We start from the raw sequence: 27998 nt of genomic DNA, 5'->3' as shown, positions 1-27998 counted from the left end.
TCGACGCACTGACACTGAAATAAAACGGGTAATTTTCTCTTTGACTCCAGTCTCCATCATACCTCGCATCTTTGAGCGGAGTGGTCCTGTGTCTTTTGTCTCCGCAGCAGCCAGTGTCGATGGGGGAGGAGGGGGGGGGGGAGTTTACGTCAAACGATAGAACGGTGAAAAGCTATTTGAGGGAGGGTGAGTTAAAGGAGAGAGAGGCAGCGGCTTTTGGATACAGCGGAGTAGAGGAGAGCGCGAGATGCTGACAGATTCCTGATAGATGTGCAAAATGGCGCAAGCATGTTCGACCTCAGAGAGCCACCAATTGTAGCCTAACTACGATGAGGAGCTGGAGTTAGTTGGATGTCTGCCCTTTTCCTCTATTTTCGCCCCAAGTTGCATTCTTCAAGTAGCCCATCGGAATATAAACAAAGTGATTCAATGGCGACCAGAAGGCGTTGCCTTGTTCAATGCTTTTTGGGGATACTTCTTAACGCTTTTATCGGTAAGTGTTTAATATTACCCCTTTGTAATTGGCTGATATTGGAAACACCGTGTTAGTGGAGGAGTGGAGAACTGGAGTCGCATTTTGCCGTTCCCTATTGCTGCTGCAGAAATAGCTGAAACTAGATGCACAGTCCACCTCGGACAGCTTCTTGACTCACATTCTCCCGTCCCCAAAAATTGCTACAGCCTAGGCTATGTCCCAGTTAAGCAAACTTGGATGTCTCTCTGGTGGCGGGTTTGTTGAATTGTGGGTTAGGCTACCATTGCCAGATAAAAAAAATTAAATTGTAAAAAAGAAATTGTACCGGTCAAGGTGGGAAAGTGTTGATTCGGTTTGAGGTCTGCATGCTTTGATTGCTCTCACGGCATTTGTTAAGAGCAGAGATTGATACAATGCGGACCCTGTGTGTGCCCGTAGTATACCAATTTAACATTTTACAGTAGCCACGTGCTTACGTCTTTTCTATATTATTACGGTCAATGGTTACGCTGGCCTTGTTTGCCGTGTATGTGACCGAATGGGGATATGGTCAAACAACAGATTATTGCAATACACTTACACTAGGTTACTATATCAACGAGGAACACATTCCTGCAGGCCCAAATATTAGGTGTATTCACATGTAGGTCTAACTAACCTGACAAGCATGGCATTTCATAATCCTTTTTTGTTTGTTTTTGTAACCTACACTTTGCAGTCCAAATTCAGATGTAGGCTATTATTGAAAGCCATTCAGAAGATGTTGCAAGTAATAAGGGCTTTATATCAATGTGATATGTTGGTTTGTGATGCTTTAAATGGGATCTGTCATCAGTCCCAGATTGAAGCTGAGATCGGCGTTGTCTTTATCCTGTGTTGTGCTCTGTGAATGGTTGGAATGACAGGGGTTACGACTCGCAAAATGGATAAAAAGACAACGGTTATTGCCTTCTAAGGAGCATATTTGTCCATATTAAATGTCAAGGCTGTCTTTCTCCTCCCTTTCAAATGTTCCGCGGTCCTTTGTTCAATGTGATGGACAGCTATGGTTCCTGAATGCGAGGCCCCACGGCCAACCCGCGGGGGACAGGCGGGCACGGAGGATGCTCCGAGGGTAGTTCAGGGCAACGTCACAATATAGATAGGCCAGTTTGTCTATGCTCGTATGGATTTGATTTGAGAAAGAAACAATTTCATCCAAAACGTTGAACATGTTTTTGTTTGATCTGTGAATTATCGAACACCTTAATTTGATAACAGCAGTTATCATAATGGCGTTTGATTGAGATCTGGCATGATTTATCCGCCATTTCAAGTAGGTCACATATTGAAGACAAAAACTAAACAGTACAAATAAATACTACTACTTCTACTAAGATATCACTAGAACGGGATGTGACAATGTGTTGACAATGTAAGCTCCCCACCCCCACCACCAGGCTGCCTTTTGCCATGTGACGTCAATGGAGGTGGTGTCCAGACTGTTTATCCCAGGTTGTTGGATTATTGTGTTGGTCAGGTGGAAGGGGGTGGTAGGAACAAGTAACCTTATTGAAACCAATATAGCAAAATTGTGCGTGTATGCTCATATGGTTCCTTTGGAAAAACATGGATTAAAAATGTACTTGAAGCTGCTGCATTGTACCGAAACACTAACATGTGTGCTGTATTGTAGAAATGGATGTAGGCCTGAGACAGTGGTTTAGGCAAGGGCAGGGGAGAATAGTCACTCTCTCACAGTTTAGAAGACAATGGATAGGTTGGGTGCATGGAAGGAGCAGAGAGGTGGAGACTCCCTCATCCCTCTCTCTCTCTCTCTCTCTCTCTCTCTCTCTCTCTCTCTCTCTCTCTCTCTCTCTCTCTCTCTCTCTCTCTCTCTCTCTCTCTCTCTCTCTCTGTCTCTCTTTCTCTCTTTCTCTTTCTCTTCCTCTCTGCTGATTGAGACCAGGAGGTTCTTACCTGTCACCAGACCTGCAGGTGGGCGTTAAATGGCAACTTTATGCCTTCCGGCCTATCAGGCTCCCTTTGACAACCCTACTTAACCAATCAGACATCATTCAGATCTCACCACATGCTTTAGTCTCTAAACACCAAAGACCCATCATACTCACCCAATCACATCCCTTAATGTTTCTATGAACGACAATCTAGCTAAACCCTATTAATAGGACATTTATTCTCTCAAGAATCATTGACTTGATAACGATGCTTCAGCTTGTTGATTGAGCCCCAGGCCAGGAGGCTTGCTCACAACTCAACTGTTATCTGTCTCTGAGGCCTGGTAGCATCAATCACAGCCCAGTGACTGCCTGGAGATATGAAGCATGACCCCCCCCCTCCAACAGACACTCACATTCTCTCCTCTACCCTCTGAGGGTCCAGGCCATCTTGAGGAGAGGAGAGACAGAGGAAAATGGAGAAAGGAGAAAAGATAGAAGAAGAAGAAGATAGAGCCATGCCCCACAACACTCTGACTAGCACCACAAGTCTGGGAGAGGCACCAGTGCTGGAGGGGGAAGGGTTAAATAGTTCAGTCCCCCCCTCCCCCCCCTCCCCACCTCCTCCTGCCCCTTGTTTTTCAGAGGCGGCAGCACTGATGTCTCTCTGATTCTGTGGCAGCTCTCCCTACCTCAGAGAAAATGAGAGAGGGGAAAGGGGGATGGGCGGCAAGATACTGGGAAACAGGGAACACGCGAGGAAGGGAGAGAGAGAAAGAGTGGGGGGAGAGAGAGAGACAGGCTATTTCCCCTCGTGTTTGTTATGTGATCTTCTGGGATGAGCAGCGTGTCATTGCATTCCTTGTGGGCACCTAAAAAGGAGGACTCCTGATGCTGGAGGTCCTCAGGCCTGAACCCTGGTGCTCTTCCAAGTTCCCCCCACACACACATGTACACTGACACACTTCCACATACATACACACATGAATATACTAATACATACTGTATACATACAGTGACACATCCACATACCCACACCACCTACCCAGAGGTCTAGCCAGATCCCATAGTGTCGGGGCGAGAGGCAAGGAGAGGGTGAGGAAGAGTGGCAGGGAGAAAAAGAGAGGGAGTAAGAGGAAAAGAGAGGGAAATGGGGAGAAAGGGTTGCAGGGAAAGAGGGATGTCGGGAGAGTAAAAAAAATAGACACTACTGCATCAGAGCTACACTGAGGTCATTATTTCATGTGTTGTCTCCACCTGCTAGCACCCTTTCCAACACAGGTGTTTTGTTTGTCCCCTGTTTGGAATGACTGTACAGATATAACAAGTTGTGTGTTTTCATGCTTCCAGGTGTGACGTGTGAGGCGGAGCTCTCCTTCACCCTGGAGCCCAGTGACATAATCGCCGTGCAGCGTCAGCCCCTCATGCTGCACTGTCAGGTGGACGGCATCCCACCAATCACCACGCAGTGGAGGCGGAGTGGCCTTTTATTGGCCGAAGAGGACCGGCGTCACACCACTTTTGCCAATGGCTCGCTGCTGATTGGCTACTTCCAGAAGACCAAGTCGGACGGCTCGTCGGATGAGGGGGACTACGAGTGCATGGCGCAGAACTCCTTCGGGCTGGTGGTCAGCCGCAGAGCTCGAGTCCAAGCTGCCAGTATGTACACCTTCTGAAGCTGCCAATCAGCAGATCTCATTTTGACCAAGTGCTGCTGTGCGTCTGTGTGGGTGTTGGAGCTAATGAGGCCCATGGCTCGAAGTGGTCTAGTGAAGCTGCTCAAACTGGACCAGTGAATCTGGTCTTAGTAAAGTGTGGAGTAGTGAAACTGCTCTAAGTGAACTAGTTAATCTCATCTGTGTGGACTAGTTGATCTGTAGACATCTATGTCAGTCCATGCTTCTCTGCCAGTCAGCCTGCTTCTCTGGCAGGCTGACTGGCTGACTGGCTGGCTGGCTTGTTATCCTTGTCTCTCATGCTCACACACACATATTCTCCAGTATATAGACAGGCCTGGTGTCCTGCTGGCAGAATGAAGGTAGACTTTGTGGTACAGTAGAGTTTAGTGTTTCTGAAGGCTGTGTGCTATGACAACGCACAACATACAAATACAAAGGCTGGCTGAGACTGGGGGGAGAAGGGGGGGGGGGGGGGGGTTCCTGGGCTGTGTGTGGACAGAGGACCGCTGTGCTGTTGTGTTAACGCCACAGTGCCACTCAGCAGGAGCTGTGTGTATGTGTGTGTGTGTGTGTGTGGGGGGGGGGGGGTTGAAATAGTGTGTGTATGTGTGTAAGTGAGAGAGATACAGTGTATTTGTAGGTGTGAGTTGCCTCTGCTCAGTGTCTGGGCACCGTCAGACAGGGGAAACCTTTGAATCCCGCTGCAGGGGGGTCTCTTTCTCAAAGGTCACCCTGGAAATGGAACGAGGCAAAAGGGAGGGAGGCTTAGAGAAAGAGAAGTGGAGAGAGAGGTGGACGAAGGGAAGCGGAGGGTTGGAGGCAGAGAGAAAGAGGCAGAAGGATGGAAGTGGGGAGAAGGTGGAGAGAGAGGATGCTGTGCCCAGGTACGGGTGTTAGGGCTGTTCAGCTACCTCCCTGCTTCACCTTAGTGCCAGTCTGGAACTCTGGAAGTCACTGAGTCACTGAGAGTTGTGGTCTACTTTGTTTGGGGAAAACAGACCCTTATTGAAGTTCAAGCTTGTTACCGTCAATGTCTTTCTCCTCCCTGACTGGCTTTGATCTCTGTGACACTGTGTCACCCTCCCCACAAACACACACAAACATACACATTGTTAATACTGATTGTGCTGTCAGTTAAAGGATTATAGAAGGTCAAAAGGTCACATTCTGACCCTTGCTCCCAGGAGAGCGTGATGAGGAGGCATGGGATCCTCCTTGTTTGTGTGTGTGTGTGTGTGTGTGGGATTGATGGTTTGTTGAGCATCTGGGACCGTAGCCTGCTTCCTAGTCAAGTCCTGTCAGATACCTGACACTCCAGACACACTTACACACATGAACACACACTCACATGCACACTCACACGCAAACGCACACACACACACACACATACACACACACACACGCACACACACACACACACACACACACACACACACACACACACAGAGGTAGGATGGCAGGTATACAGGACGCCCTGTCGTCAGCTCAGGCTGTCAGAGGGAGGTGCATGAGGCTTGTGAGGCTTGGTCTGGCTGATGCTCTTATCCTACACACACAGATCATATGGACTATGTGTGTGTGTGTGTGTTAAGACTGCAAACGTTGGGCTCCCTGTTGGCCTGCTGAATCAACCATCTATTGAGGAAACTCTTCTTCTAAATGTTATCTCTCTGATGGATTTGCCTTCTTAAATCTGGCTCCGCCTCTTCTTTACTCCCTCTCTGCCCTCCTCCCCCTCCCTGTTCCCTCGGTCCTTCAGTTCCTCCCTCCTTCCCAGAGCATCTTTAGCTAGGGCTCAGGAAGCTTTTCATCAGTCCTGGAGCCCCAGAACAGACGGAGAAAAGGAGTGAGATAAGGAATGCAGGGGAGCAGGACAGAGAGAGAGAGAGAGAGAGAGAGAGAGAGAGAGAGAGAGAGAGAGAGAGAGAGAGAGAGAGAGAGAGAGAGAGAGAGAGAGAGAGAGAGAGAGAGAGAGAGAGAGAGAGAGAGAGAGAGAGAGAGAGAGAGAGAGAGAGAGAGAGCGGGCGAAAAAGGAGAATGAGAAAAAAAGATAGCGACAGACTGAAGATGAGGGAAATAGAAAAGGGGGGTTTTGAGAAGGATAGAGGGAGAAGGGAAGGGGAGAGAAGGATAGAGGGAGAAGGGAAGGGGGGAGAAGGATAGAGGGAGAAGGGAAGGGGAGAGAAGGATAGAGGGAGAAGGGAAGGGGAGAGAAGGATAGAGGGAGAAGGGAAGGGGGGGAGAGGGATAGAGGGAGAAGGGAAGGGGGGAGAAGGATAGAGGGAGAAGGGAAGGGGGGAGAAGGATAGAGGGAGAAGGGAAGGGGAGAGAAGGATAGAGGGAGAAGGGAAGGGGAGAGAAGGATAGAGGGAGAAGGGAAGGGGAAGAGAGGAAGCCAGGCCCCTCTATGATGCGCCCTCTTTCCCCTCACATACCCCGTTGCCAGGCAACCTGCCTATGTTACAAAATAGCCTTTAGGATGAATCGTAATGACTTGCTTTGGTCCTATTCTGCTGCTTTAATTGGAAAGAGTTTAAGCTTCATGTGGATAAAATGTATTTTTTGTGGTTACTATTCAGGAGGTGGGGGCAGTGTTTGACCTCAGCAGGGTGGGGGTGGGGCTGGATGGACAGGAATGGGCAATAGACAGATAAGTATACATACACAGGATATTCTTAAAAGCACCATGGCATATGTGCATGTTTGTATGTGTGTGTTAGTGTGCATGTGTGTGTGTCTCTACCCGGGCCAGCTCTGTCTGGCTGGCTGGGTGAACAGGTCCATTGCCATGGTGAAGTGTCTTTGTAGCGCAACTCTGTTGAATGAGACTTTAATAGAAAGGCTGAATCCAGGGGTCTGACAGCATGAGTGAGGAGTATAGAGAAGAGGAGAGGGGGAGAGGAGAGGAGAGAGGACAGATAGGAGATAGGACAGGAGAGAAGAGGGGAGAGAGAGAGACAGAAAGAGCATGCCTGCAGAAACACCCTGGTGTAGGGGGTTTAATATTGGCCAAACAACCAAAACTGATTCCCCTATGGTTTAAAGGTAGATGGGAAACTGAACAGCATGAACCAAATAATGCCAATACTAATGAAATTACAGTTATTTGACTCTATGGGTTAAATCAGAGCAAGACTGGTCAAAGTAAGGTTACAATGAAATACACATTTAATAACGTAGCAAATGAATTCAATACATTTCAAGGCAAACATGTTACAAAATGAAGGTTAACTCTTACCTACTTTACCACGATTATTGTAAACCAGAGATAGAAAGCAAGATATGAGGAAAGAGAATGAGTACAAGGACAAGCCAGAGCTGAGGAGAAGGTCTCTGGAGATCAAGAATCCACAGAACAATGCTTCACCATTCCTTTTATACACAACAACAACAACCAATCAGACCAAATCTTGAACCTTACTTATCAACATATGACTAGCAATGCACAGAAAGTTACACAATGGGGGTGTGAGTGAGAGCCATCAGGTTGAGACCCTGTCGAGCGACTCCAGATTTGATCATGTGAGAGGTGGGGGCAGGTTGACAGCCAGCCTTACACTGGTCTTTAACCAGACTTGCTGACAGTGCTTTTAACTCAGGAGTGTGGTTATTTATACAGTCCACGCACAAACACACACACACACACATACGCTCTATCTGTGGTGTGTTGTGGGCTACTGTTCAGGGTCAGGGTCAGGGATAGTCCTCAATGCTTTGTCAGATGTCACCAGTTGCTGTGGCTGGTGTGTGAGGAGAGAGGGGCGTGGTGTGTGTGTGGGTGGGTGTGTTGCCCCCCCTCCCTGGCCTCTCGATTCCTCCATCTCCCTCAGGCTTCCTTTGTCTGTGTGCCAAACCCTGCCCCTCGCCCCCTCTTAACCCCCCTCTCTCATCCCATCCCCCCAAACCCTCTCCTCTCTCCAGCCTGCTTGCCCGCCCCCTTCCCCCCTCCTCCTCCTGGTGTTGATGTGGGGAAGATCAGACTGCTGGGGTCAGATCTCCTAACCCTGCCCTCTTCATCCCCACCTCGTCTTCACCTGTTGAAGCAGAACAGTGGGCCTGGCTTAGTCCTCTACTCTTCCACACTTTATTCTTCCCCACCGTGTTGTTTAATTCCCTCCGCCCCCCCCCCCCCCCCCCATTGCTCCCTCCTCCTCTAAAAAGTGCTCCCTGATAGTCTATCTGTGAGTCTCCGTATCTCTAAAGGTTAGGTCCATTAAGTAAGGAGCTGCTCTGTTCAACACAACTGACCTTGAGTGCAGCAACACAACATCCAACCCCAGATCTTCTCTCTCTTCCAGCCTGTCAGCCAGCCTGCTATACCTACATGTACATACACACACACACATATGTCCACTATACCATATATATGTGAAAGTAAACATGTAAATACTAGACAGTAAATTGCCCAATTAAAAGATTAGAAAAGAGGCTGGAGTGGAGGATTGTAGCACAGCTGTCTCTCTTCCTCCGCTGCCTCTCCTCATCATATCTCACACTCATTCCCTAATATCTCTCACCCTCTCTAATCGCCTCTCTCTCTCCCTAGCTCCCTTCCTCCCTCCCTGTCAGTTTGCTGTCAGGCCTCCTGTCTGTTTAGCACCGTGTCCTTGTCAGCCTGGAATGTGACACTCAAAACTTGACTAGGGCATAAACCTGGTGGCTGGGAGTGGGCTCATTGAAAGGTGTGTGTTTGTGTAGGAGAGAGGTGTGTGTACGGTGTATGCCTGTGTTCTAACAGAAAGGTGGTGCTACTGTAGTGTCTCCAGACCACCCCGGCCTCACATTCCTGCTGCCTGCCACTGGCCTTGGGGGGCATTCCTCAGTAATACAGGTCAGAGGTCACAGCACAGGTCGGAGGGGGGGTCAGAGGCTAGACAGGGGCGGGGCATATTAAACACTGCAGTCTGGAAATACTGCACATGTTTGTAAGTGCATGTGCATGTTAGTGGGTGTGTGCGTCTCTACGTGTAACTAGTGTGTGTTTATGTGTGTGTGTTCCTCTGAGGCCAGCTCTCCCCAGGGTCCAGTCACCGCTCTTCCAGACCCCCCCCCCCTCCCCCCTCCAGACCAGCCCTTAAAGGCTTTACTGGCCCCCACCATCTTCCAATAAAAACACTTCTTCCTGTCCTCCCCTGGTGGACATCTTGTTCTGCAACTAGTGAGCTTGGTGAAGACGTGGAACCCATAGACAAGGAGGAGATGAACTAGGAGGAAGAACAGGAGAAGTGTGCTGCACTTTGTGTGTCTGGGACAAACCCTGCACACACACACTCAAACATGAATGCATGCAACTGCACAAAATTGCACATGTATGCTCACACACACACACACACACACACACACACACACACACACACACACACACACACACTAATGTGCACACACATAAACCAAACCAAGCTGAGCCCTTTCAGTGGACAGAGCAGCAGAAGCAGGTTCTCTGGGGGCGGTGCGGCTGGGGGGCTCACTGGGGTGACTGGTAGAGAGGGATGGAGAGGGACAGAAGGATAGAGAGAGGGAGGGAGGGAGGGTGAGAGGGAGGGAGGGAGGGAGGGGAAGAGAGGGAGGGAGGGAGGGGGAGAGAGAGGAAGAGAGGGAGGCCCCCTTTTGTCATTTGTGACTCTGTGCTGGAGGTGGGGGAAGGGTCCCCCTGGCTCTGCGCTGCCCCACTATTGACTCAGGAATGGGGGGGTCAGGGGTCAGGGGGGGAGGGATGGGGGATGGTGGAACTGGAGGGATGGGGGTGGGGGGTGACGTTGACCTCTGTATGTTCACTGGGGCAGAATACCCCTCTTTGCATAAGGCTAGGAGATTTATTTTCTCTTTTCTCTCTCTCTCTCTCTCTCTCTCTCTCTCTCTCTCTCTCTCTCTCTCTCTCTCTCTCTCTCTCTCTCCTATCCTCTGCCTGCTTAGACCATATCAATAAACCTTGTGTAAAAGGTGAACACACACAGACACACACACAGACACACACACACACTGAGAGTCCAGTCACAGGAGGATAGGCTGCCTGATCTTAAGGAAATACAAATTATATTTTATATTATATTACTGGCAATTGATTACTTCCTTAGATGCTTTTTTAAGACACACACACAGAAAGACACAGTTTGATCAGCAGCTTGGGTGTGAATGCTGGGCTCAGTGGAGATGCTACTGTAAATGAGTAGTTGAAAATAATTTTAAAAAAGCATGTATTTATGTAGTGTGAAATCTGTTATTTGAGAAAATATAAGGGGTCACTAACTTTGTAAATTATTTCACTGTTTCACAGTTTTTTCACTGAGCTGCACCATCAATGTGTCTGGTGGTGTGATAATAAATTATTAAGAAAACAAAGCTTTAAATAATACACAAATAGCATGAGAGATTTATCTTAATTGTTAAACACTTATAAGTGTTATTTATTGAATGCAAAAGTATAAATAACACAAATGTTACCCCATAACTTGATGGACTTTTCCAATAAATGTGTCCACTGCTGTCATCCATACAAAACGATTGAAAATTATAACAAATTTAAGATGAGTGATGATGATGGTTCTGGGATTGGGTAGTGTTACGGTTAGGTAGGGTTAGGGTTACCTTTCTGATAAGATGTGACACATGCAGTGGGGCACTAGATTTAGAAGAAGATTGGAGCTCTAACTTTATCAAACACACTATTGTCTCTTTTTATTCTGGGGTTAGGGTTAGGTGTTAATGTTGAATGATTAGAGGGAGGGGAGTGAGGTTAGAGGAAGGAGAGGAAAAGGGACGAGGGAAGGGACTGAAAGAGGGAAGGATGAGGTGAAGGGAACATGTGGTCTGCTCTGAAGGCTGGACCTTGAACCACGAAGGAACATTCCATTCCTCCACTGCTCCACAACCTCTGACCCCACCAGCTTTGTTTCAAGGGCAGCTCTCGACAGGCAGTACACACACTCACACACACAGCCACACATACACAGGCACACACGCAACAACATCACACACTCACCAAACCCACACATGCACAACAACAACATACACGCACGCGCACACACACACACACACACACACACACACACACACACAGAGACAGACAGAAACATGCACACACAGGCTCAAGTTGTTACATTTATCTTGCGACCGGCTGAAGCTCTGGTTGGTGTGTTCTGTCCAATGGCAGTTGAGGATGGGTCACATGGGGAACCAGTTAATGCTGCCTGGACAGTCAGCTCAGAATTACACTACTAATTCTTAACTGCCAGGCAGTCAGCCAGCCAACTAAGTTGTCAGTCAGCCAGCCGGGTATTCAGCCAGCCAACCTTCACAACATGCAAGGTTGTGTTTAACCTTAACCCCCCCCCAGGGGTTCAAGTTCAAGTTCAAGTTCAAGTCTTTTATTTGTCAGGTGCACAGAGCAACACAAGGTTAGACTGGGCACTGAAATTCTTAAGACAAGACAACGCAAGCACTTGGCATAACATAACATATAAGTACACAGAACAAATTTACATCTATGCTGAGCTTAGATAAGTGAACTTCCTAAATATACAGATAGCAATAAATAAACGACCATACTAACCCTAACACTAAAACTTCCTAAATTACAGATAACAATAAATAGTACGCTATACTAACCCTAATACACAAAAAAAAAAAAAAAAAAAAAAAAAAAAAAAAACCTGTTACAACCCTATAAACTAATCTAACCTAAATGGAGTACAGTGCAGTAGTGCAAATTTACAGATCAGTGACTTTGTCAATGACCAAACAGGAGCCTGGTGGCGAGGTACAGTAGTGCAATGTTACTGAAAGAGCAACCAGTAGCTGAAAGTGACAGTGTATAAGTGACTAGTGTGCAGTAAAAATGTCCATATCAGTGTCCATTGAGAAGCCTGATGACCCTTGGGTAGAAACTGTTGTCCAGTCTGCGTGTGCGCGACCGGATGCTGCGGTAACTGGATGCTGGTGTATGGGTTGCTCCTTGTAGTGCAATGTTTGCTGTCTTTGCTGAGCTTTACTGTATAATGAATAATTCTCCAGCCTCAAGCTTTATCATGTTTTTTGCTTCTGTAGTCTGTTTGATACATAACCTCAGTAAGACAGTGTGTTAGTGAGTCATAAAGCTGAGCTGATAGAGCAGGCCAGCTCTCTCTGACCCCCCCCCCCCCCCGCCCCCCCGCTCTCCTCTTCTCAGAGCTCAGTGGTTTAGTCTGACAGAGTGGTTCTGAACAGCATCACTCACTCAGACACACAGTCCCTCAGATGTACAAACACACACACACACACACACACACAGTGGGGGCACGCATATGAATTAGCATACATTTATCTGGATTAGGCTGCTCTTGAGTGTGATTGTGTGTATTTAAGCGTGTGTGTGATGCTTGTGTGTGTGACTCTCATGTCCCTAGTGACAGTCAGCTGGCAGCTTGAAGGCCTGTAGGAACAGAGGGATGGAGGGAAGGAGGGAGGGAGGGAGGGAGGGAGGGAAGGAAGGAAAGAAGGAGGGAAGGAAAGAGGGAGAGAAGGAGGGAGGGAAGGAGGAAGGGAAAGAAAGCCTTGAGAACAACTAACAAGCCTGAGGAGAAGATAACATGCAGCCATACCATGGCCGCACTGTTACACGACTCTCTACCTCCCTTTCTCCGTCCTTTCTCTCCATCAGAGTCCTCCTATATTGCTCTGTGCCTTAGGGATAGTGTGTGTGCGCGCGTGTGTGTGAGAGATAGTGTGTGTAAATAGGGAGTCTGTGCTTTCTGTGTTATGTATTTTATGGATGCCCATGGCCTTACAGCACTGACGCATGTCTGCCATATGTCTTTTGGCTTTTTATAATCCCTCTCCCCTTATCTCTTGTCCTCTACACCTAGCTGCCAGGATGTAGCCAAACAAAGAACCTATGAGGAGATCGTATAAGGCCCATCGACCCTTCCATCCCTTCCTCCTTCCTCGCCTCTTTCCTTTTCCCTCCCTCCTCTCTGGAACCCCTTGCTACCTATCTGTCTTATATTCCCTTTGCCCCCCCTGCAAGCGCAGTTCTCTCTATCTCTCTCTCTTTCTCTCGCACACACACATACAAAGACGCACACCCACACACTCACACGTGATGCCACTGTGTTGCTCTAGATTGTGATTAATGGACGCAATTCAGCCTGAAAAATTCCCTTGAGTGTGTGCCAGTTGGCTTACACTGAGAAGAAACTCATTACTGCTGTCAGAGTTGACAGAGCAAGGAGCGGCCTCTGTGTGTGTGTGTGTGTGTGTGGGGGGGGGGGGGGGGGGGTGGGTGGCATCTAGGTTTGATAGCATGTATATGTGAATGCACCATCATGTCCAGAGCATGTGCATGTGAATGAGCGCATGTATACTAGGCAGTGTGTGTTTGTGTAAGGGAGAAAGAAAGAGAAGAGGAGAGAGAAGGTCACCCCAGGTGTGAACGGAAACCTGACACACACACACACACACACAGACCTTTCATGTTGTTGTATGAGCTGTTACTATGAGCTTCCTGCCTTCAATCTCTAACCTCCAACGACCAGCCTCAGCCTTCACTAACTCTGTGCGCTGTAGACCCTGGCTGGTTGGCTGGCTGGCTGGCCAGTGAGTCTACCTATCTGTTGAATATTGTTTTGTTGGGAGGTTTTGTTGAGCCTTTTGCGGAAGAGGTCATTTTGGGGCTGGGGGCTGTCCCCCCTCTGTTTCTGTGACAGTGACACATGGCCGCTGCCCACTTGGGAGACCCTCCCCTCTGACACACACCATTGTGCATCTTTGTGTATGTGTCTGTATATCCTTGTTGTTGTGTGTATGCATGTGTGTGGAAGTGATGTACGCCCACATTTGGGGGTGTCAGTAATGCGTGTCTGTGAGGTGCAGTGGAGCGGACGGCACCGACACGCCCAGAGCCTTTCAGACCGACCTGGGAGAGCCAGATGTGGATCATCCATTATCACCCCAGCCATCCCCGACCGAAGTCTCCATCACTGGCACTGTCCTTCTTCTCTGTCTGGGCCACTTTTACGGCTCTGTCTTTCTCTCCCTCTGTTCCGTCTGTCTCACTGTATGTCCTTGATCTCATCTTAACAGACAGAAAGAGATACAGGAAGGAGAGAAAGAGGAGGAGGGAGGACTGTGAGATGGGAGGGGGGGGGGGAGTCTGTTTCAATACCTTGCAGCACTACAAAACCTAGTCTCATTAGAATTTGAAAGCCTGGTTAGGCACTGCATTGTGGCCATTCCATATTAATTAGATATGTAGCCCCTGGCAACAGTAGACTGCAGCAGACATGTATGACAGTCGTCACGACAACAATCAGGTGGAAATGATCATTTGTTTGATAGTGGAAGTCTAGTAGTGTCAGAAGAGTAGTGTGTGTGTGTGTGTGTGGGGGGGGGGGGGGTGCAGAGAGACAAGGACAAGAGTGAAACGGAGGCAGTGAGAGAGGGGCATGGTTGGTTGACTGAGGGGAGAAGGTGTGTGGGACTGAAAGGAGCCGGCAGGGCTGTTTTCAAGAAAGAAACAATGTCAGGATGAATGCAGATATGAAGGAGAACTTATGTTCAAACAGAAATGCACTTATTATTGTTTACACAGTTACCAATAATTGATAAAGTTATAAAAGAATCACAGAAATTACAGTTCTCTCTGTTTTTCTCACTTCTATTCCTTTCTCTCCTCCATCTTCTCTGTGTCAGTCATTTACATAATCTCTTAATTGCCAGCATCTGCTGTGTTTTATTGGGCCCCTCGCTAATTAGGCTGCTTGGAGGAGGGGTTATGGATCAGGGGCGGGGCTAGGGCCGGGGGGCAGGGACAGGGGAGAGAGGGTTTGTGTTATCTCAGTTCCCTGTGATGACTATCGACAGTTACCTGCATTGTAATTTGTTCCGAGACAGCATTTGGCGCTGGTGTTGGTGCTGTCAATCTTACAGAGCACTGTGGTGTGATTGGCTGTAGCTTCCAGTGTAATAGAGCTTGATGTGCAGTGTGATTGGCTGTAGCTTCCAGTGTAATAGAGCTTGATGTGCAGTGTGAATGGCAGGAACGAGGCAAAGACTGACGAGGTAGTCAGAGTTTACTATAGAACTTGTCTTTCCCCTGTGTATACACACGCAAAGACAGATACACACACCAAGTAATAATACACTCACCAGTCCAGGAGGAAGATGGGGGGAGGGAGGGAGGGAGTAGGCAGGGGGAGCTATTCCAGGACGGCTGTTTAAAGGCTGTAAGTGCAGTCTCTCTCAGGTGGAACAACCTCTTACATCACTGCCATTATTTATGGATGTCATCTCTACACACACACACACACACACACATACACACTCACAGTTCCATATAGCAATTCTGTTATTTATAGAGTTAATCTCTGCTCTGCTGACTCCAACCGCGCTGGTCTGTGATAGGACAACATGAAGTGATGTCACCAGCGTGGGGAGGCAGGCTTCTAGTCACACCACAGCCAGAACAGAGGGGGACTGTCCTCCTATTCTGACCTGCAGCTCCAGATAGTCACACGATACCCCCCCCCCCCCCCCCCCCCCACACACACACACACACACACACACACACACACTCAGTTAGGATGCAGGATGAATGTGTGGGTCAGTGTATGTGCATGTGACATGACATTCTCAGGTCACGTCTGACATTGAGCATGTTCTGTGTCATAAAACTTCTGTGGTGCTAGTTTCAGGTTGTGTGTGTGTATATGTGTTTGTGTGTGTGTGTAAGGGAGTCCCTGGGGCAGATGAAATGAGCTGCTTGACCCTTCTCCGCAGCTGGCTGGTATTAGTGTGTGTGTGTGTGTGTGTGTGTGTGTGTGTGTGTGTGCATGTAGGTGGTAGGTGTGTGTGTGGTAGGAGTCCTTGTTTCCATATGAGGGGTATTATACTTTTTGGCCCGATTTTGAGGATGCTTCAGTATGTAGATACTCCTACTATGCAGCCAGGAACTCTGGTGCTCAGGTCCCTGGTTTTTACGGCCTCAGTCACAAAGTCTTATGGCTGAAGCTGTGTCAGCCTGTCTTGCCCCCGCTGCCTTCATCATTGCTCTCACATCCTCCACGTGCATCTTTGGTTTGTTTCCTTTAGAAGGGATCGTTGCTGGGTGACATCATCTCCTGCTGGGCTCATTTAACATTGTTTAGAGCATTTACAGTGACTCTGTTGGGTCTTGAATATGACCTAACACAGTGTATAATGTATCATGAAAATGCTTTGATTGTGCGTGCGTGCGTGCAAACTGACCACCTCGCTGACCCACTACAACTTTAACCTAAATCACCAGGCTCATTTCCTGTCCAGCCCGTGTCACATCCTCTACGATCTTACACCCACTGTGACTGCCACTGTGAAACCAGCTGCATCAACCCTTCACACCTCTTTCGTTTTCCCTCCTTCTTTCTTCCTCTCCCTTTTTCTCTACCTCCCGCTTTCCCTCCCTACCTCCACCATCCCCATTATTATATCGGCTTCATTTGCCCCCCCAGGGTGCTGCGGCACAGCGAGCAGGGGTGGTGTTCCTGAACACTCAGGGAGGAATAATAAAACAGGAAATGAAGGAGTCTGCTGCTGGCACACTCACATTTATCTCTGATCACTCCTGCCCGTGTGTCGGTGTGTGCGCGCGCTGTGGGCAGGCATGCGGGCCTCTCTGTGCCTCTCATGTCTTATTCATGAGGTTTAAGGGCAGGGGTCTGTCAGGGGGGGGAGGGGTCTGCGGACACACACATCCTCACTGATCAGAGGACACCATGACAGGACGGAACAGAAACATACAGCTCTCTTCCTCTCTCTGCCTTTCCCTCTCTTCCTCTCTCCTGCTCTTCCTCTGTCCTCCTGTCCTCCTCTTCTCCTCGGCTCCATTCATCCTGGGTTTCCTGTGGCTGGGTCCTCTGGTGGAGTGACAGCTCTGAACAGGCTCCACAAACAGATGTGTATGGCTGTGTGTGTGTGGCTGTGTGTGTGTGGCTGTGTGTGTGTGTGTGTGTGTGTGCTGTGCCTGAGTACGCAGTGTTCCTCTTCACCAATTCTAGAATCAGCGTTAAAGAGGAGCCTTGACAAGCTTGCTGGTTGTGTGTGTGTTTGAGTGTGTGTGTGAGCGAGCGAGAGACATTATCTCTTTATGTAGGTAGTAGGTAGCTAGTCCCAGATGGGGAGCCCTGGTTGGTCTCCTGAGAGCCTTAATTACCTCAGAAACACACCCAGCTGTTTAACTCAGCTAGTCCTGCTGTTTAACCCAGCTAGTCCAACTGTTTAGCCAGTCCAACTGTTAAACCTGTTGAAGCCTAAACCTCGCTATGCCAGACTGTCTGGGGTGAACTAAATGGGCTTGACCAGGCTATGTTAGACTATCTGAGGTACTGTTCATCAGTGTTTCTGGAAATGATCAAGGTGAAAACATTAGCGTGTTACAGCGGACTGGTTTTCTGGTTTTCATTCACTGCCAGTGTTTTTGCTTTATTGATTCTGTATAAGATCTGTATAAGATTCTTCACTCCTTCTCCCCCCCAGCAATGGCAGACTTCCATGTGCAGCCACTGTCTGTGCATGCGGAGGAAGTGGGCATGGCCAGGTTCCAGTGCCAGATCCACGGTCTGCCAGAACCAGTTATCAGCTGGGAGAAAGATGGCCTTTCAGTGGACACCTCAGATGAGAGGTACTGACTCCCTCACTTGGATCTATCTACTGTACTGTACCTGGAGTCCCCCAGCTGTAGTTTCAGTCTTCCTCCTGCCCCCCCCCCCCCCCCTCCCAGGTACACTCTCCTGCCCACAGGTGTGCTCCAGATCACCGGGGTCCAGCAGGGGGACAGCGGAGTGTTCTGCTGCGTCGCGCACAACAGTGCGGGGGTCAAACACAGTAATGGGGCGCGACTCACTGTCTCAGGTATGCAAACTCACAATGAGAGGATGGACTTGCTGAAATCTACATAAAGGTTGAAAAGATGCCCTCCATCTGTTCCTCATGTGTCCTTCCTTCTCTTTGTGTCTTTCTCTCTTACCAGGCTCTCAGTCTTCTGTTTACAAAGATCCCATGATCCTCGTGGGTCCTGAGAACCTCACTCTCACTGTTCACCAAACCGCCATCTTGGAATGTGTTGCCACGGGTTACCCCCGTCCAATTGTGTCCTGGAGCAGGCTTGGTAAGACGACACAGATCTGTGTGTGAGTGTGTGTGTGGTGTGAGTGTGTGTGTGTATCATGCGTTGCCTCTGTACTGAATCCAGTAAACAGTGTGTGTGTGTTACATGTGTGACAATAGGCAACACCCCATTATTAATGCATGATGAAACACACAAACTGACACAAACACATTTTTCTTTACCGCCACTTTGCCACTACCAATTTGCAATCTGATATCAGTTTTTCGGAGCTTTTATCTAATCAGCTGAGCCGTTCACAATGCAAATTGGTCCCAACCCCTCCCGCCACACACACATGCGCACACACACACATGCACCCTGTAGAGAGGATAATCCTTGCTGATTGCCTGGATGAAATGCAAACATGCTGGTAGGGACTCCCTTGATTACAAAGGGAGGGAAACTGGGTTCTGCACATAATGAAGGGAACCGCTCCCCCTTACAGCTCAGCCTGATTCAGATCAGCCTGATCACCTCGGATGCTAATATGTTCCCCCCCCCCCCCCCCCCCCCCCCCAGACGGTCGTCCTATCGGCGTAGAGGGCATCCAGGTGTTGGGAACGGGGAACCTGATGATCAGTGACGTCGGGGTGCAGCACTCTGGGGTGTACGTGTGCGCCGCCAACAAACCTGGCACCCGCGTCCGCAGGACGGCCCAGGGACGACTGGTGGTCCAAGGTGAGCAGCCCTGACCCCTGACCTTAGTCTGAACCTTTGACCCTAACCACTAAACTGTAAGGTGAGACGGTATGGTGAGATGAGGTGAGAAACCACCATGGAATCGCTTGCTGCTACAGGAAGGGTTGGTGCTCTGTACATATCAAACAGACGCATCTGGGAGGTACTTGTGTGAATGTCACCAAGCAGGAAGAGTCCCTCCTATTCCTGATTAAATGGATCAGGAGGTCCACACTTAGCACAAGCCAATAGGAAACCCTGGCCTTTGGGCCCAGCCAATAAAATCATGCCCCTGTTCAATATTTAATTGAATTTTCCAGCCACCCACCCATCTCCCTGCAGAGAAAGGTAACCCTAGCTGGCAATTAAGAGTCAATGTGTCTATTTCTCTTATTGATTATTTCATATCTCTTATTGATCAGTGACAACTGAAAGAGTGAAACAGTCCAGTGCTTAATATGTACAGTCTGCTTTACTGCAGCAAAGGGCATCTCCATGATACACGCACAAGATTTATATGTGAAAGAAACCAGTTTGCAATATGTGCAATAGATAACTCTTGTCTGTGCAGCAGAAGAGAAGGAGAGGGGAGGGGCTGGTCCTTCCACTGCAGTACTGAGGGCGGGGGGCGGGGGGGGGGGGGGCACAGAAAGAAGTAGGGAGAGAAAGAAACGCAGGGAGAGAGCGATGGAGAGGCTGAGTAGGGAATATATATAGATATGAAGAGGGAGGATACATAACTATACAGTATACGTACATATAAACGAGAGAGAGAAGGAGAGGGAGGGGGTATTAAGGCGCAGCGAGGCGAGTAGGATGTGCTGTACTGTACAACATAGTTCATCTTCATCAGAGAAGGAGGAATAGAAGACCGAGAGGAGAGTTGTAAGAAGAGAGAAGCAGAGAAATGGCGGTGTGCAGGGGACAGAGTGTGGGAGGATCTCCCAGTGTGCTGGCTGATGCAGTTTTAATGGGGTTGGTGCTATTAACAAACCTGACCTAAAGACATCACTCAGTTTATCAAAGCATGAAACATAGTATTGACGTTTGGTCATATGTGAGACATGAGACCAACTGACCAACAGTTAATGACAGTTAAAGAGCCATTATATCACTCTTTCCAAACTGTGTCCACATGCTCTCAGTGCTGATGGGTTTTGTTGATCCCATGATGAATGGGAACAGCAGGATCAGGGATAATGAGATCATGTATGTTTAACTCCATATCAGACAAGATCCCTTTTGAACTACCTGTCTGTTTGTCTGCCTGTCTGCCTGTCTGCCTGTCTGCCTGTCTGCCTGTCTGTCTGTCTGTCTGTCTGTCTGTCTGTCTGTCTGTCTGTCTGTCTGTCTGCCCCCCAGCACCAGCAGAGTTTGTGCAGTCACCCCAGTCCATCTCGCGCCCAGTGGGCACCACAGCCATCTTTACGTGCCAGGCCCAGGGGGAGCCTGAGCCCCAGCTCACCTGGCTGAGGAACGGAGAGGTGCTGGAGCCTGGAGGACACGTCAAGCTGAGGAACAACAACAGGTCAGCTGCGGCCTACACAGGGCCTGTGTGTGTGGGTCTATGTATGGGAGTGTTGGTATGTGGTGTAAAGGTCTTATAGGGTATTTCTGGAAGTTGGAAAACCTACATGAAACCTTTTCTGGCATACGTATGTGACAGTGTGTGTGTGTGTATGTGTTGGTGTGTCCCACAAAGAGAGAGTAGTTCAAATGAAGTGAATCAATTTCATATGCAGTGGAAAATCAATAAAGTGAGTGTAGTTTAGAAGACAATGGATAGGTTGGGTGCCTGGAAGGAGCAGAGAGGTGGAGACTCCCTCATCCTTCTCTCTCTCTCTCTCTCTCTCTCTCTCTCTCTCTCTCTCTCTCTCTCTCTCTCTCTCTCTCTCTCTCTCTCTCTCTCTCTCTCTCTTACTCTCTCTCTCACTCTCTCTCTCTCTCTCTCTCTCTCTCTATCTCTCTCTCTCTATTCCAATCCAGTCTGCTAGTATGCTGTTGACCCTGTATTAGTCATTCTATTCACTGATGAACTCTGCTACTGTGCTGTGGTAGGCATTGTTGTCTGAAGAGAAAGGGATCGAGGGTACTAAAGAGATAGATACATTAAAGGTAGGAGGTTGAAAGGAGTGGGCTGTATAAAGGTGAGCTATATGGAGAAAGATGGAGGGAGAGATGGAGGGAAGCAGAGAGGTATGTTCAGAGGATGTAGAGAGATATAGGTAGCACTATGTATGCATGGAAACCTGTTCATGCATCACGTCTCCTGGCCTATGATTGGTTTAAGAGTGGAGCCACCTCCCCACATCAGCCATTAGCTAATTGGCTCATAAACTCAGCTACAGCAGTCTGACCAGGAAATGCTTTCAGCCTGACTAGTACATCCTGTCACACTGGTGTGTGTGTGTCCATACGGTTGGATAGGTGTGTGTGTCTGTGTTTCAATTTGGTGTGTGTGGGTGAGAGGCATTACAATTCTAATTCATTATAGTAGCACATTAACTGGTCCATCTCATCCACAATTTTACTGTATCCTACTCACACACACACACACACGTACACACTTATAACAGCTTAATCCTACTATGTTCCAGCCTGGGTCATGTAGTACTGCCTCTCAAACACAACACAGAAATGCTAATGTTATTAGTTTAATACTTAGGATGATATTATTTTATCGCTAAGGCTAATGCTAATGTTATTTTTTTTTTGCTGTATATGGCAATACATCCAGCAGACACACACTTAATATGTAGAGTAAAGAGTGTGGTAGAGTGTGGTATGTGTGTGGTAGTGTGTAGTATGTGTGTGGTATGTGCAGATATGTGTGTGTGTGTGATACTTGCTCCTGCAGCACCATTTTCCCCCCAGGGATCTCTATTCTTGTTGACCTTCAGAGACCATCGAACAGGAGAGGGTACCAACACACACACACATAAACACAAACAGACACACACATTTCAGAGGATATGTTAGAAAATGAACACAAAGACAAAGACCAAGTTTAGCTCACCAGTACACATAATGAATGACATGCATACACAAACATGATTAAACATGCTAATATTCACATACCCCACGTCCTTTTCGGGCCACACAGACACACACACTTTACTCCACCTCCACACACACAGTCTACTCAACCTCTACTCACACACAATCTACCCTGCGTACACATACACACACACACACACACACACACACACACTGGCTTCCTGGGAGTTTGTTAATGGTCAACCTGGCCATAACATGACCCTATAGCTGGCTAATTATCAACCACAGGCACTACAACGCGCACACACACACTTCAACATTCACACATCCTCCTGGGTCAGTGTGTGTCAGAGACATCAGCAGCAGGAGCCTCAGACAGCTCCACTGTAGTAGCATCATGTGTCTCCTGCCAACTCTGTCTGAGCCTACTGTACCGGCTAAGAGCAGTGGGACTGCTGCCTCTCTGAAGCCCGTGAGTTGGGCTGACTGGATGGACATTCAACTCAATTCTATTGTACTCAAAGTAGAGCTGTAGGCAGCCTTCCTCACTCTTTCTCCCACTTTTTTGCTCTCTGTTTTGTCCTCTCCTTGTTTCCCCCCGCTCTCTCTGTCCCTCCCCCTCCCCCATTCCACAGCGAAGGGACCCAGGCCTTGGCCTTGACCCCTGACCCTGAAGCAATCAGTCATATCCCCCTTAGACCAGAGACAGCTCCTCCCCTCCCTCTCCTCCTCCTCTCCTTTTGTCAGCTCTCTCACTCGTCTTCAGAGTGGTGTGAAACTAGAATGGCCTCCACAGCCTTTCATGGTGGTGATCCGGCAAACATAGTCACTCTCTCTCTCACACAAACACACACACACACACGCAGCTTGTCGGTGCTATCCATCAATCTGTGAAGTGGTCTTGAACTGATGAGTAAACGATGCTGTCAAGCTGCCCTGTCCTGACTGAGAGAGCAGGCAGATGGCCCAAACACTGGCCTCTCCTCTGCTGCACAAAACCTTCTGTTGCCTCTCTCTCTTACACACCCAGACACACACACACACACACAAGCACGCACATACTCATTCTCTCTCTTTACGAATCCTTTGTGCATTGGTGGTCCTTTTTACTGTTCTTGTGTCTGTCTGTTTGTCTGTGCTCCTCCTCTCACTCAGTTCACTTTATTTCTCCTTTCATGTGTCCAATATGTGGAGATTTCAGAGGTTTTACTTGCATTCAGTCAGCCAGAGAGCCGGCCAAACACACAGTTAGCAAGCCAGCCAGCCATGCAATCCTACAGTTAGTCAGCCACCTAGCCAGCCAGCCAGTGTCTCCTGTCCCAGACCAGTCCCCTAATGGACCAGGCTGAACAGTGTCTCCTGCCCCCAGAACAGGCCCCATATGAACCAGGCAGGAATGTGACCAGAGGGTGTGGAATTTCAGCCCCTCCAACTGCACACTTTGATGAGGAGGTGTGTGTGCGTGTTCACAATTGTGGGTTTGCACTTTTCTCTCCAAACAGAACCCTACATGCTACTGTTTGTGTACTTGTGGGTATGTGTGTGACCCGATATTGAATAAAGCAAGTGTACACAGAGCGCAACCCACAGGGTAGAGGAGGGAGAGAGGAGGGAGAGGAGGAAGAGGAGGGAGAGGAGGGAGAGAGGAGGGAGAGAGGAGGGAGAGGAGGGAGAGAGGAGGGAGAGAGGAGGGAGAGGAGGGAGAGAGGAGGGAGAGAGGAGGGAGAGAGGAGGGAGAGAGGAGGGAGAGAGGAGGGAGAGAAGAGGGAGAGAGGAGGGAGAGAGAAGGGAGAGAGGAGGGAGAGGAGGGAGAGAGGAGGGAGAGAGGAGGGAGAGAGGAGGGAGAGAGGAGGGAGAGAGAAGGGAGAGAGGAGGGAGAGAGAAGGGAGAGAGGAGGGAGAGGAGGGAGAGAGGAGGGAGAGAGGAGGGAGAGAGGAGGGAGAGGAGGGAGAGAGGAAGGAGGGAAGGAGCAGACAGCCAGAGGGACTGATCTCTCTGTTGCATGTGATTTGTCCTCCCTGCAGGATTATCTGAAGAAGAGGCTTCATTATGTATTCAGCTCTAATCACATCCCCTTCCTGCCTCCATCACCCCATCCCTCCAGCCCTTCTCCCTCTGCCCTTCCATCCCTCCGTCCTCTTTCCTCTGATTCATCAAATCAATCCATCTCTCCGTTTTCTCATATGAGAATGGCAGAGAGAACATTGAAGGGGAAGATAGAGAGAGAGGAACTGAGAAGACAAACTGAAAAAGGAAAACGGGGCGAGAAGGGAGTCTGTGTGAGTGTGTGTGTGAGTGTGTGTGTGCTTTTGTGACAGATGGCAGGTTTCACTGATGCAGATTGGCATCAGAAGCGGTGAAGACACACACACTCACTGTCTCACTCTTTCTTTCACGGATACTCACAGAGACACACACACACACACAAACTTGGAGTCAAGGGAGCGTGACTGTGAGGAGACACAGTACTGCCTTCCACTGTGTTCTGTCCCATCTCACTGCTTTGTTTAACCCTCCCTCTCCTCCTGTCTCCTCCCCTCCTCACCTACCTTCTTTCTCTCCACCTCCTCCCTCGTCTTCCTGCCACAGCACGTTGACCATAAATGGCATTAGCCAGGATGACGAGGCGATCTACCAGTGCATTGCTGAGAACCGTGCTGGCTCTACCCAGGCTAGCGCCAGGCTGACGGTGCTGTGGACCGACGGGCTCCCCGGCTCCCCCAGCGAGGTGCAGGCCCATGCCCTGTCCCCCACCTCCATCCAGGTCTCCTGGAGAGAACCCAACCAGAACACACAGGACATCATTGGATACGTTCTGCATATACGCCGGTCCACAGGTGAGTAAAGTAGAGGAGGAGGGGAGGTGGAGAAGAGGAGGAGAGGGGAAAGGTACAGGGGGAAGGAGAGGAGGAAGAGGGGAGAGCAGGACAACTGTTTCTGCAGTCAGACAGGATGAGAGCCGCTCTGCCTGTATTTCCTGCACGACCATAAAAGGAGCTTTTAATTGATAATTGATAAATGATAAATTTTATAATGCCATTTTAATGTTTATCTGCCCTGGGTGAGAAAGCTGCAGAATGTATGTGGGTTGTGTTTGTGGGATGGGGGTTTTGAGTGTTTGTGTAATAGTGTGTGTGTGTGTGTGTGTATGTGAGCGGGTGGCAGTTCCCAGCCCAGCTGTTATCCTCTTTGCAGGACTATCAGATGGCTAATTAAAGGCCCCCAGGGCAACCAATAGGATCGCTTTAATTACCTTACTGAGACAGGCCGGCCAATAGGCTAGGGGACGGGGAGATAGTGGTTATGGCTGACTAAATCTGACTTAAGAGCCGTAACAATAAGGGTCATAACAAAAACACACACTCACAGGGCCATTGTGGGAGAGTAAAACGTGAGTGTGAAATTAAACCAGTGCTATAACCATAAACCTGTTGGCACAGAAACATATTGTAATTCTATTGTCTCTCTTTTCTCTTCCACCTTCCTCACCCCTCCTGCCCCTATCCTCCACCCCCCTTCCCCCGCTTTCATCCTCCCGTCTTCTGCCGCAATCCTCCCCATCCTGCCCCCCCCCCCCAGACCCAGTGGAAATGGAGTACCAGGAGGCGGTCTCCAAGGCAACGCTCCAGCAGGTGGTGGGAGATCTGGATCCTTCCACCAGCTATGTGTTCTACGTCAAAGCCTACACGTCCCGCGGAGCCAGCAAGCCCTCCAGCGCCGTCACACACAGCACCCTGGGGGAGGGTGAGGCCACTCACACACACACTCACACACACATTGACCAGGGGCTTATTTGGAAAGGGTGCGTACGCAATTGGCAAGTTAGCCTTTATGAAACACAACATGGCGTTGGACTACGCACATTCCTACGCCAACTCTAGACCATGCGTACACACATTCTGAAGAGAGAAAAAAACTGTGTGGAATTTGTGACACCATTTGCAAAAAAAAAAAAAAATGATATTTGGGCACTTTATTCCATGAATGTTTACGTCACAAATATTTGCTTTCCTAAACAGGCCAGTTATAGTATGAAATAAATGCCAGGTCTCACATGGCAAACTTTTGGGTTTAGTCAAACTAAGTGTGTGTGTGTGTGTGCAGTGCCTGCCCCACCATCTCTCTTCACCAGAGTGGTGAGTAGCAGTGTGGTTCAGGCAGTCTGGGAGCCATCCAATAAGATGGGACCTCACCAGGGCTTCCGGCTCTTCTATAGGAGGGCTCACACACCTATCTTCATTGGACCAATCACCTTCCCCCGCAATGCAACCCACTACAACATCACTAATCTAGGTGAGCCTAGGAAGCATACAGTCAGCATCATATGTATAACATCAACCTTATATTGTGTAACCATCTAGAGCAGTGTTAATACCCCCCCCCCCCCCCCTCCATCCCACCCTCCAGATCCAGCACTTGTCTATGAGATCAAGCTGCTGGCTTTTAATCACCATGGAGACGGCAATGCCACTGTGCGCTTCGTCTCTCTCAGGGAGGCTGTGGAGAAATCAGGTGACAGGCACACACTCACACACACCCACACCACACATTATACCCCACACCACACACACTCATTATACCCCACACCATGCACACCCACACCACACATTATACCCCACACCACACACACCACACACACTCATTATACCCCACACCATACACACCCACACACTTACACACCCCACAGACACACACACACTCTGACTGACTAGCTGTGTGTGTCCTCAGTCCTGAACACGCCGTGTGACTGTGTGAAGGATGACCAGAGTAAGTCCTCCACCACTGGCATCATCATCGGCATCCACATTGGTGTCACGTGCATCATCTTCTGTGTCCTCTTCCTGCTCTTCAGCTACCGCGGCAGGTAGGCAGTGGACCACACCATGCTGCTGTGTCTGGGGGAAATGGAACAATCTGTGTGTGTGTGTGTGTGTGTGTGTGTGTGTGTAAAATCTCACAATGTGTGTGTCTTCCCAGATTGGTGATGTGTAAGACTGTGCAGGCAACACCCCAGACCGTGCGTCACGTGGGAGAATCCTCCTCCCAGGGTGCACCTGGGCTAAACGGGGCCACCAGGGGTGTTGCCGAGGGCAATGGCAGCGTAGCCAATAAAAGAAGGGGGGACACTAATGAGTTGGAGAGACTCTTCTCAGGCCCCTCCCACTGTGGAGAGAGATCCAAAACACACATGGTGAGTAGAGAGACACTCACACACACACTCACACACACACACACACACACACACAAACAGATTACGTTTAAACACAAGCACAAACAAACACTTTGAGAAGAAGGTAGACATCAAAGATTGAAATAGGAGACTGGGAACTTCAGAGGAAAGACCTGTGTGTGTGTGTCTGTGTTTGTTCCCAGTTGGACAACTCCCTGGTCTCCTGTGTGTTGAACGACACCCAGGTGTCATCTCTGCCGCTGGATGGCTTCTGCCTGGAGGGAGAGGCTGAGACGCAGTTCCAGCAGCCACCAACAGGGGGCCAATGCTGAGAGGCTACACCTCGGGGTGGACTGCCCTCTCAGGGAGACCCTGTTCTGTTGGGGAGGCTCTGCCCCCTCCTGTGCCCCTAAAGACTGTTCTCCTTCACTCAGGTCTACAGCTGTTTCCTTTCATAGTAGTTTAACTTTTTTTTTTGCTGAGATTTGTATTATTGGTTAGTTAAGTAAGTAGGTCCAGGATTGGAGGACCAATCCTGGGCATGTCCACAACCCAGGACCACGGTGATGGACATCTTGGTGGACCAATGAAGGTGTTTCTTCCTGTTTCTGTTGGTTTGGTACTTCCTGGTTTGTGGCGACCGGCAGCACACAGAACACAGGCCTGGAACGTCCAGTTCGTCCCACTGGACTTTATTTTTATTTTTTTATATCACTCTATCTCCTTAAGTGGTTATGAGTTCTGGTCTTATTTGTACTTCCTGTGTGGATGTCCTACCAGTGACTCCGCCTGTACCGTCTGACGACTGGCTCTTCTCCCAGGGATTGGGCGTGTCTGCGTCCCGTGTCTCAGGACTTTGTGTTTCCGTGACACCAGTGTTTCTTTTTATGAGTTGTCAGCCTTCACACAGGTACTGGGCTCCACAAACCTCAACTGAAACCTACCT

At 49.0% G+C, this 27998-nt stretch overlaps 1 protein-coding gene across 1 annotated transcript; it reads left to right on the top strand.

The window, feature by feature from the left end:
- Positions 1-214: 214 nt before the first annotated feature.
- Positions 215-27510, top strand: igdcc3 (immunoglobulin superfamily, DCC subclass, member 3). Its single transcript, XM_047042520.1, has 14 exons — positions 215-493; positions 3763-4071; positions 17577-17721; positions 17821-17951; positions 18070-18207; positions 18727-18885; positions 20248-20413; positions 24472-24719; positions 25462-25626; positions 25987-26175; positions 26290-26394; positions 26611-26746; positions 26860-27073; positions 27256-27510. The coding sequence occupies exons 1-14, from the start codon at positions 352-354 to the stop codon at positions 27382-27384; spliced, it is 2376 nt and encodes a 791-aa protein (XP_046898476.1). The 5' UTR covers positions 215-351; the 3' UTR covers positions 27385-27510.
- The last annotated feature ends 488 nt before the right edge of the window (positions 27511-27998 follow it).

This window comes from Hypomesus transpacificus, chromosome 19 (genome assembly GCF_021917145.1).
Source record: "Hypomesus transpacificus isolate Combined female chromosome 19, fHypTra1, whole genome shotgun sequence".
In the NCBI taxonomy this organism is placed as follows: domain Eukaryota; kingdom Metazoa; phylum Chordata; class Actinopteri; order Osmeriformes; family Osmeridae; genus Hypomesus; species Hypomesus transpacificus.
The sequence above is the reverse complement of the archived record's forward strand: the minus strand, read 5'-3'. Positions and strand labels throughout refer to the sequence as shown.